Source organism: Suricata suricatta, chromosome 4, assembly GCF_006229205.1.
Source record: "Suricata suricatta isolate VVHF042 chromosome 4, meerkat_22Aug2017_6uvM2_HiC, whole genome shotgun sequence".
NCBI classification, from domain to species: Eukaryota; Metazoa; Chordata; class Mammalia; order Carnivora; family Herpestidae; genus Suricata; species Suricata suricatta.
Window position 1 is genome coordinate 88,580,197 of NC_043703.1, and position 11,765 is coordinate 88,591,961.

General features: G+C 39.4%; 1 protein-coding gene across 3 annotated transcripts in view; it reads left to right on the forward strand.

Moving 5' to 3' along the window:
* The window catches only part of MGAT4A (alpha-1,3-mannosyl-glycoprotein 4-beta-N-acetylglucosaminyltransferase A), a 115,628-nt gene extending 103,946 nt beyond the window's left edge, over nucleotides 1-11,682 (forward strand). For all 3 annotated transcript variants that reach the window (XM_029937197.1, XM_029937195.1, XM_029937196.1), the window contains exons 15-16: nucleotides 5,593-5,705; nucleotides 5,810-11,682. In XM_029937197.1, the coding sequence (XP_029793057.1) occupies nucleotides 5,593-5,705; nucleotides 5,810-5,836 (140 nt within the window). In that variant the 3' untranslated portion in view covers nucleotides 5,837-11,682. The remainder of the gene's footprint in view (nucleotides 1-5,592; nucleotides 5,706-5,809) is intronic.
* Nucleotides 11,683-11,765: the final 83 nt, after the last annotated feature.

Sequence of the window (11,765 nt, forward strand, 5' to 3'; positions counted from 1 at the left end):
CCAAATACATATGGAAGGTGAACATTCTAAAAAGTTGTACTATTTCAGATGCACAGAAGATACAAAGAGTAATTGAATTAATATCTGTGTATCTGATTTAAGATTTGCCAGTTCAGTTCTTCCTAATACCTTCTTTTCCCTTTCCACCAACGGTAACTACTGTCATAAATTTTGTGGCACTGTTTGCATACACTTCTAGTGCGTATATAGGATATATTCCTGAACAATGCACAGTGTTATCTTGCTTGTTCTTAAATTTGAGATCAGTGGTACCATTCTGTAGCCTGTAGTTTGTTGTCTCTCACCATCGTGAGGTTCATGCATGTAGGTGCATGTATCTACAACTCCGTCATTTTCCCTCCTTTGCAGATTTTCATGGATGAATATATCACTGTCTGTTCTCTTGTATGGTTATAGAGTTTGTTTTCATTTTCTTTTCTTTTTTATTTTTGCCATTATCAACAATGCTGGTTTGAACTCTGCTGCACATGTAGGGAGTTTCTCTACATTGGGGATGCAAGTAGGTCTTTAGCTGCATTATCTTCAATTTTACTTTATTCTTTGTATTCTTTCTTCACTCTTTTAATTGGCTGCCTAGTGTTCCTTGTATTCACATATCATAATTGATTGGCCACTCACCTAGCAATGGATGGTTGTTTGCACTTTTTGCTGTGACATATATATTCTTTTTGGACATGTGAGAGTATACCTTCAGGATGAAATTGCTGGATGGAAGTGTTTGAACAAGACCAGTTATATTGCTAGATAATTTTTCTAATTAAATGAGCTCATCAGATGATAGTATGATATCTCATTAAGTGTTTTATTTCACAGTATTTTTCCACCCTAACTCCCCTAATTTAACAATCCAGTAATATTTTTTGTAGCGTATCCTCCCTACCTCAGTGCAGCCCCAGTATGTGGACATGCTTTTATGAAATAGTGTACTAATAATTTTTTAATAAACACATTACTTTGGAAGTTAATATGCTTAATATTTCTTATACATATGAATGCAAGTCTTCTCTGCTATGGTTTTCACTTTGAACATATCTTACGAAGAACCTAATCATTATGTTGTAAAACTCTAGAATAGACTGCTGAATAATGAATAATGATAGCCCATGGGCCACATCTGGCCCACTTCCTGGTTTTCTCCCCCCACTTCCTGTTTTTGAATGGACCATGAGCTTAGAATGTTTAACATCTTTTTTCATTTTTATTTTTAAATGGTTTAGAAAAATGGATTATATATTGTGGCATATAAAAATTATAAAAAATTTAAATTTCAGTGTCCATAAATAAAACGTTATTGGAACACATCCATGCTTATTTATTTACATATTGTCTGTGTGCTTTCTTTAAATTTTTTTTTAATGTTTATTTATTTTAAGAGAGAGAGACAGATAGCACAAACTGGGCAGGAGCAGAGAGCGAGGAGAGACAGAATTCTAAGCAGGCTCTGCGATGTCAGCACAGAGCCCAACACACGGGGCTCAATCTCACCATGGTGGGATCATGACTTGAGCCGAAATCAGCGGCCAGACGCTTACCCAGCTGAGCCGGCCAGGCACCCCTGTAGCTTCTATGCTGCAGCAGCAGAGGTGAGCAAGTAGTTGCCGTAGAGGTTGAAGTGGTGCACTGATTGCTTCCGCTTGACACTCCAGTGCACTCCAGATAGCAGTGATACATCCATAATTTGACAGTTTCTTTTTTTTTAATGTTTATTTTTGAGCCAGAGACAGAGATAGAGTCCAAGCGAGGAAGGGGCAGAGAGAGGGAGACACAGATTCTGAAGCAGGTTCCAGGCTCTGAGGTGTCAGCATAGAGCCCGATGCAGGGCTTGAATTCATGAACGCTGAGACCGTGACCTGAACCGAAGTCAGATGATTAACTGATTGAGTCATCCAGGCGCCCCATAATTTGACAGTTTCAAGCACCACAGCCATCCACACACCACCACAGTGTAACATTAAAAAAAATTTTTTTATAGTTATTTTTGAGACAGAGACAGAGCATGAGTGGGGGAGGAGCAGAGAGAGAGGGAAACACAAAATCTGAAACAGGCTCCAGGCTCACAAACCGTGAGATCATGACCTGAGCTAAAGTCGGCTGCCCAACCAACTGAGCCACCCAGGCGCCCTGTAACTTCTTTTAAAAAAAATGACCAATACTTACCCATCGTGTCAAAACAGTAGAAGTGGACTTTGAATGTCTGTGCTTTTTAACACTGTGAAATGGGGATTATTTCACAAAATCAGATGGCAGATTGTTGTGGTTATTAGGCAGCGATGCAGTAGCTGTGCTAGAGAATACGTTACTGTTCTAGGCGCTCACAACACCCCTAACTCACAGGAACACAATGTTCAGAAAACGAGGATATTTTATTACAGCATAATTTCTTCACAAAAATAAAAAAATTCAGATGAGGCTGTAACCAAAGTGAATTTCAGAATGGCTTGTGTGTTAGCCGAGTAAGTAAAATCAGTTACCAATAGTTAAATCGTACTTAATTGGAGCAGCCAAAGATACGTATGCAGATAAAATAACCTTATTTAGGACCATCAAGGGGCGCCTGGGTGGCCTGGTCAGTTAAGTGTCCGATTTCAACTCAGGTCATGATCTCACAGTTGTGGGTTCAAGCCCTGTGTCGGACTCTGCTGACAGCTCAGAGCCTGGAGCTGGCTTTGAATTCTGTGTCTCCCTCTCTCTCTGCCCCTCCCCCACTCACACTCTGTCTCTCTCTTTCAAAAGTAAATAAACATTAAAAAAAATTTTTTTTAAGACCATCGAGCTTTTAGCAACAATTCCTTGAAGAATTGAAGACATTGGGAATGATATTAGTCAAAAAACAAAGTAAATTATTTCCTTGGCTCTTGATAAGTTGATAGATATTAACTAGTAGTGCCCAGTTGTCATTTGGAGTCAATGCCAAGCTTGAAGTGATTGAAGAATTGGTCTCTGAAAAGTCTGCATGGCACCAAGTACAGGCAAGAATATTTTCAAACAAGCTAATAAGACACAAATTGAATACAGCCTGAAGTGGAATCTGCCAGGATGTGTTACACTGAATGGTGGTAAAAATATGTATGCAAAAAGAAAGCTTAGTTGGGTAAATTTACAAAGCTTGTGAAAATGTAGGGTGTTTAAAGCCTCTAGTTATTTATTTTATTATTCATCAGGTACTTTACAGGAAATATTTGAATCTGCCACATACCTTTTTTTTTAAGTACTCAGTTTTCTTTTTTATTTTATTTTTTTCTCTGTAATTTTGTTTTATTTATTTTTTAATAGTTTATTTTCAAATTGGTTTCCATAATACACCCAGTTGGTTCATTTTTGTTTTAAGTTTATTTATTTTGAGAGAGAGAGCAAGGGAGGAGCAGAGAGAGTGGGAGGAAAGAGAATCCCAGGCAGGCTCTATGCTGTCAGCACAGAGCCCAGCTCAGGATCTGAATCCACGAACATGGGATCATGACCTCAATTGACACCAAGAGTGGGATGCTTAACCCACTGAGCCACCCGGGTGCACCTGCATCATTACCGTATTGAACCAGCAGCATGAGCAGTGAACATCCATTCACTCTCATGGACTTTGCCATAATCAGTTCTGTGAACTTGTGTCACAAATAGGAACTGAATAGTATGACTTATTGTACCAAATAGCAGTCTGGGGCTTAAGCAGCAGTCACATTTTATTGTGAAAAAAGAAACTTTTTTTTTAAACCTCAGCAACAAGATTGAAAATTTTCCCAGTGACAAGAACTTCCCTCAACCACTATTCTCTTTGAAAATTAGTATTTCCTGCAGAGTTGATAATGGTTCTTCATTCAACCTAAAATTATAGGACAAAATAGTACTCACATGCAAAACTTGTATTTCGGTCAAATCACTGATGACAATTATTATTTGAATTATAAGTAATATCAAACTAATCAAGGAGCTTCCACCTAACTTCTGCTTGAAAGTGACTCATCTGCAATGTGGTGACACAAGGCAAATATCAAGGAGAAGACCCGAACAGAATTCCATAAATATGTTCCAGGTGATGGATATGCTCCATTAAAATCATATGCCTGTGGATTGCTGTCAGTATCTCGCAGTATGTAGGCTGTGTGAAAGGAAATATCCAAGATAAAATACATAAAGTCTCATAGGTCCACTTCAACAGATGAACCTTTGCAGTCAGTTTACATGAGGATCACCTTAAATCCCAGTGAACTAAAATGTTAGCCCCTGCGAAAGGAATATGTTCTCCTTAGTACATTAACAAAAGACAAAAGAAGTCCGTGGTAGTTATTATTAATATGAATTTCATCAATAAAAACTGTGGAAAATTTTTTCTCTATATAAGTACCAACCTGGTATCTTCAGTTTTCCTCTTGGCCCACAAAGCCCCAAATATTTACTATCTGCCCTTTATTATTTTTTTTCCTAATGTTTGTTTATTTTTAGAGTTGCACACACCAGAGAGGGCAGAGAGAGTGAGAGAGAGAATCCCAAGCAGGCTCCATGCTGTTAGCACAGAGCCTGATGCAGGGCTCAGTCCCATGAACCGTGAGATCGTGACCTGAGCTGAAATCAAGAATCGGATGCTTAAACCAACCGAGCCATCCAGGTGCCCCCATCTGCCCTTTATAATAAGAAAAGGGTTGCCAGTTCCTGGCTTAGAGAAATGTGGCCAAGAACACACCTTTTTTCTGTCACTTTTTCAGCAGATTTTTGTTGTTTTAAGAATATTCCTCACAGCAAGAAAAAGTGGGTACAGAGCCAGTTACCTTTCTGTACAACTTCTTGGTCCTATCCCTAAAGAGCTTTTTAGCTTGTCATTTTTGTTTTGTTTTGTTTTTTAATGTTTTGTTTATTTTTGAGAAAGAGACAGCATGAGCGGAGAAGGGTCAGAGAGAGAGGGAGGCACAGAATCAGAAGACTGGCTCTAGACTGAGCTAGCTGTCAGCACAGAGCCCGACGTGGGCCTCAAACCCATGAACTGAGATCATGACCTGAGCCGAAGCTGGACGCTTAACTGACTGGGCCACCTAGGTGCCCCTCGCTTGTCATTTATTAATGGAGTTTTTTATTAGATCTGCCTAAGGGAGGTATTACTTGTTAATTCCTTCTAGATGTGACCTTGGAAAGAATACATAAAGATTGAGCCCCTGCTCTAAGGCCATCCATTGTATGTGTGTCCAAAAGCACTGAAATATGTTGTTACTGACTTAACCCTCAGAGGAGTCAGACTGAGTGATGGTATAGCATATACTTTGGTAAGGTTTGTTTAAGTCACATTTCGTTAAAAACTTGTATGTTAAAACATGTTCGATGTAAGAACAAATATATATCTTAATTTGCAATAAGAAAAAAACAGAGCTCTGCCTGTTTTAATAGGTTACTTCCAGTGAAAGCCTACACTACTTCATGAAAAATTTGAAAGTTGAATAAAACTAGAAAGGAGGGGAAAAAATCCACCAGGCCCTGTGTAGAGACATCCACCGGAAGTATTTTGGTGTTTTTCTTTCCGGCTTTAAGTCAGCAGTAGTCTACGTGTGCTTATTTCAGTCTCCCCAACATGTGTTGATTTTTATTTTGAAGGGAAATTTGAGAATGGTGTTGCCGAAGGAATGGTGGATCCCAGTCTAAACCCCATTTCAGCCTTTCGACTTTCAGTCATTCAGAATTCTGCTGTCTGGGCCATTCTTAACGAGGTAAGACAGTGTGTTAAATCGGTGAAACAGATTGTGCATTTTTTACAACATTTTGGCTTCATGTCTAAGCCCTTTATTGTACTTCTCATTATTTTGTATTTCAGATTCATATTAAAAAAGTCACCAACTGATCATCTGCTAAGAATCCAGTACATTTTTTTCCTGTGAATTTGTTAAAGATAGTTAAGCATGTCCTTTTTTTTTTTTTTACACTTGAACACTACCTCTTGTGAAATCTACTGTAGATAAGATGATTGTCATTTCCACTCGGAAAGTGAACGTCCCCTGGGTAATTGCATTCATTCGAACCTAAGCTGTCCTCCAATTTTAACTTGACTCAAACATTTTACAGTTATGACAGCCTGTTAATATGACTTGTACTATTTTGGTATTATACTAATACATAAGAGTTGTACATATTGTTACATTCCTTAAATTTGAGAAAAATAATGTTAAATACATTTTATGAAGGGGGTACTTTTGAAGTTCATTTATTTTACTATTATAGACCCTCTTTTATAGATTATCAGGGATTATATATATAAATATATAAATATACATAAAAATGTTATGGAGTTAATTTATTAGAAACATTTAAGAAGTACATATTTTTGTGCAGTAAATTTTTGAATCAATACTTTTTTTGGAAAGTTACCTTGCTTTTTAAGTTCTTTCTATATTTTTCTTTGGAAATGCAAACATTACAAATTAATGCCATTTTTTCAAACGCACTGCCATTTAAGAATGATTCTAGATTGATTTCCTAACTGAAGTACTTTTATAATTGCAGTGATTCTGAAACAAAATATTTTCAGAGGCATTTGTCATTCCTTAAAGCCAAGATTTTAAAGACCAATGTCCTTCTTGAGGGTTATTTTACTATACTGTTTATGGTGTAAAAAATCAGTCTGGTAAATTTTAATGTGCAGAGGTCATGCCTTCAACCCAAATTACCATGGACTCAACTCATTACATTCCCTCCGAAATGTAAGATGACAGACTCTTTTTTCTCTTTTAATCTTTGTCTTTACTCCATGAGTTAGATGCATTGTCTCTTGTCTGTCCTTTTGTATCTGCACCCATTTTATGAGTTCTGACAAAATGTTTTCTAGGTAATGTTATTGTATGAGTCAAAAATCACTTAATTTTAAAGAAAAATAAAATTGTAATATTGGTTTTTAGGGAGAGGTATTGTGGTTGTATGTTTTTTCCAAAATGATTTATTCTGTTGGATTATAAGCTTATAAGTAAATTTATATCTGAAGAGTATTACTCTTAAACATGTAATTCCAGATGTTATTACATAAACAAAAATACTATCAGCCTTAGCAATCAGCAATCTTTACAAAAATATTTTACGTTTAAGAAGTTATACATTATCAGTATCAGTTCCCAGCGAGTCTGGTGTGCCGCAGGCGGGGTGCAGGTGGGTGCAGGTGTGCAGAGGCTGATCCCCGAACTCTTAGATGAGCCAGTGGTGAAGCCTCGGGTGGCTGGAGGCTCCACCTGGCTCCTCTGGTCTGGAGGAGCTCCGTGTGGTCCCTGGGATCCTGCACCAAGAGCTTCCAGACACGCTGGTCTGTGCGGCCTGGCGGGGCGAGAGGTGTTGGGAAACCCTGGAAGGGCACAGCTATTTCCATTACTCCTACCCAAATCACCGTTAGTTGCTTTTCTTGATTAAAGAGTTATGCTTTGCCAATAATCTTTATGTGAAGGCTAGTTAAAAATCTTTATTGGGTTTTTAAGATTTACTTTTCCTTTTCTTTAATTTCCTTTTTATTTTGTCCTCATAGTTCCCTGGCCTGATGCCTGCAGGCAGATTTCATTTAAAAAACTTTCATTACAAAATTTTGGCAGCTGCTTCACATATTAAATGACTGTTGTGACAAGTGAGTGTCCAGGGGGTAGCTCTGGAGGTGGGTCGAGATGTCCTCTGGTCTCCTGGTTTCTACAGTAGCCCACTCTGATTTTAGAGAGAAAGCCGTGCTCTGAAAATCTAGGGAGGTGACAGTCGTCGCAGCTCGTCGCCATTTGGTAGGGCTTCTGTCTTTAGACTGACGAGCCTTCCTAGCCAGCATTTCCGTTTTCATGCTCAGTCTCCCCTCCCAGGCTTAGCTCACCCCTCCTGTTCCCAAGAATATGCGGAGCCAAGTCTTACCCACCCTTCAGAAACTCCTGTGCGCTCCTCCCCATGAATCGTTACCAGTGCCTAGTAGCGCCTGGGACTGTGCCTGGCACATGGCATGTGCCCAGTCTGGGTCACCCATACTCGCCTTTAACTCCCCTTTACCTACGTTCCTTGCCACACTCTTACACACGCACTCGGCTGTCAAGTTTCTGATTGTTCACGGGTCATGTGTTTGTGAGTGTACATGTGTGTGCACACATTCTCCAGAAAACCAGGCTTCGAGCTCCTGGGGGCAGGCCTGTGACCCTCCTTCCTGCCTGTCCCCTGCTGTGGCAGGTGCTTCGAGCGTCTCAGTGTGCGTCTCTCCCTTCCCCTACTTCCTCCCTAGATTAGAAACAGCCGTGCTTTCCTCAGGAAGACATGGCAGCGGTAGCCCTGTGGGTGCTAGGGGCAGAGCACCAGAGGAGGTGGAGAGTCCTGGGACTGAGAGGACCCCGGGGCCGCGTTTATGAGACCTGTGAGTGGGCAAAGTGTCCCGTGGTGGGGCTAATTATTAATATGGAGAGAGAACTCAAACATGGTTTGCATCTGATGTGTAAGCGTAAATACATAAACTGTTCAAGATCTAAAGCTGCACTGTCCGCTATCTAGTAGTATACAGGCATATGGTGGCTATTTAAATTTAAATTAATAAAACCTCAGCTCCTCAGTCATACTAGCTACCGTTATTAGCCACAGGTGGCTAGTGGCCCTTGGAACAGCTAGCACAGATCTAGAGCCTTTCCCCATTGCAGAAAGTTCTTTTGGACAGCGCCATGTCAGGGGTGCTAATGTGAACACCTCAGAAACCAGAGTAACCTATGTCTGCTAACAGCGGACATGTAGAATATATCACAGCGCAGATGGTGTGTACGGTAGGCGAGAAGGTCAAGGACTGTTCCTGGGACTCTCAGATCCAAGATTTCTGCCTTCTTTACAGCACACACAGTGCTGCACTGTGTAGTCAAAGAACAGTGGTTTCAGGTGGTGAGATTAAAAAGCTTTGGAAAAAGTGAATGCAGACGGATTATTTAGCAGGCAGGCTGTAGACACATACATGTATATTAATTCAACAACCAGAGAGGTCTTTGAAAAACGTATGGCTTCTCAGATCGCTGGTTGCACCAGTAAGTGATTAGAAGGTGTCATTATTTTAAAAAAGCTTCGGCAACCTTCTGAAGGCTTCTTTTAAATCTGTCATCATAATGAAAAGTTTGTCTCTTAACAGTGCTGTCCTCAAGGACAAGTTTGGTTTTGTGGAAACAGCATGCTTGGAGCGACTGCTCTAACAACAGTGTGTATTTGTAGTAGCTGGAATTCTGCACTTGACCCTCAGGTACCTATAGGAGATCCTCCCCCTTTGTGTGTGGGTGGAACCCATGAATACCATCCGTAACTGTTACACAGCGAAAGGGAGATTACCTGGGGACAGCTCACCTGATCATGTGAGCCCTTTAAAAGCAGAGTTTTCTCAGGCTGGTAGCAGAAGTCAGAGATGGCGATCAGGAGAAGGACCCAAGGCACCACTGCGGGTTTAAGAAGGAGGCACAAGAGAAGAAATGCAGATGCCCGCAAGGAGCTAAGGGAGGCGTCCGCCGACAGCCCAGGGAATGGGAACTGCGGCTCTACAGGCACAGGAACTCCGTGAATCAACAACCTGAAAGAACCTCCTCCAGCAAAGTTGAGCCCAGCCTACCACCACCTTGGTTCCAGCCTTGGGAGACCCACTGCTGAGAATTCAGGTCAAGCCTGCCCTGACTTCTGGCCTGCAGACTGTGAGATAACAAATAGGTGTGGTCTTCAGCTTCTGAATTCGTGATTTGTTATCTAGCAATAGAAAATTAATATAATATTGAAAAGAGATGACAAGTCTTCATACGTGATTCCCGGTAGTTAAGTTGAATATTTCTCTATAACCACGTGAGTCAAGTCTTAGACTAGCAAACTTTTACCTGGGCCTTTCTGGAGTCTATCTCCCAGAGAATCGCAAGTAATCTTGATTGGAAGTTTGTTGCCAAAAACATCTTAGCAGTGTATCTTACCAGTATTTTTTGTAAAGAAACTGCTAGAATGGTATTGTGCTTGTACTAGAATGAGGACCCAGTGTATATAGAATCTTTTTCCTGGAAGAGGTGTTACTTTGTGCTGGTTTAGTCTGCTCTGAGCCTGTCAGTATATGATTTAAGAATGATGAACAGTGGTGTTTTAAATAAGATATTAGAAGAGAGAAAAAAATCTTCTGCCTTTACATAGGGATCAGATAATCTACTCCGTATTGAAGAACTTTTTATGTTTTTAAAAACCCAAACTTGTTTATTGTCTGAGCACAGATCAAATTCTGTAGGTGTCAACCAAATTTTTGTACTTTGCAAATAATTTCCAAAATCCCTCTCTGCTTCCAAGCCATTGCTAGTGAAGCTTGTTTTTATTCTGTACATTAATTTTTGTGCTTATTTTTACTATATTGCCATACTCTTAATAGAAGAAAAGCAGAGCTACAGGGAAGAAAATGAGAGAGGCTAAGACTATCAGAAGATCAGAAATTGGAGTCATAATCATCTTAGTGTTCTAAGGAAACTCAAATAGCCCAGCTCTTTCTTTTATGGAAAAAGAAACTTTTCCAAGCTATGTAGCTTTACTTACAGTGTGTGAAATTCAGTTTGATAGCTGTATAATTTTAATAATCTTGGTAGATGCCATAACTAGTATGCTTAGTTTCTTTAATGCATGTGAACATACAGTACTGAAGACTACTACCACAGTACTTGAAAAAAGATGTTATATATATGTCCCTATCATCAACACCTATATATAAACTCTTCTTGCCTAAAACACTCCACCGTTTTGGGCACTAACTAGACCATTTTCAAGTAATCAAAAGGGAAAGAGCAGGCACTCCTGTGTGTGTGCGTGCACCTGTGCACTGAAAATTTAGACCACCTCATTTAAGAAAATAAGCTGGGTATTGAATGGAAAGCACTCTGTGCAAAGTATCATTCCCAGTGTTGTTCACATTGCAGTAAAAATGGTAATAGTGGTGCTAAAACTGTTCTCCAAATAAGCATTGTTTGTTGTGGGGAATATTTAATAGTATCTTGGACACTAGGGAGGCTACTTTATAGATCACTTGCTCCTCGTTGTTTTCTGATTAGTAATTAGCAAATTCCCCTGGAGTCAAAGGTTTGGTATTTTAGTTTGATTAGCATTCCATATTAATTGAAATGTTCAGAGTTTGCTGGAAATTGGGTGAAAATACCTTTTGAAGACATATTTGAGCCTTAAAAATGGCTGATACCGACCATACTGTAAGATGCACGGCCAGCACATTTGATACTTTTCAAGTCAGTACAGTGATGTTTTCTAAGGATTTAGAAATCAGCTGATTAAACGTAACAACTTTGTTTCATTTATGGAATGAAAAACTAATGTCTTTCTCATTGAGAACACTGGAAAGGTTATGGCTGTTTCTGGAAGCACCTGTCAGAGAAGGTGCCTGAGGAATTGCTTTTCCAGGTTGTAGCAGATTTTTTTTTTCCTCTTTTAATGTACATATATTCCTTAAAATGTTTTCATTAGGTGAATGGGTAATCTCTGTAGTAATATTTTGGGTACCTGTTAGATTTTTAAAGGAAGATTATTTATTTTCAAATTTGCTGCTATAATTGAAAACCTAATAACTAGTCCTGTTGACTGTGCCTTTCATCACTGTTTCTCTGTGCCACGGCCGTTCATGTGTATATGAAATGATGAAGCTTAAGAAGAAGCCATGTTGAATTCAAGAGTTCTTCTAATAAAAAGATAAAACTTTAATGTGAGTAGCAAATTTTATTATTCGTTTTAATATTGATTGAGTTTATTTGCTTTTAGTTATATGGATTTTGGAGAGGGTCTTC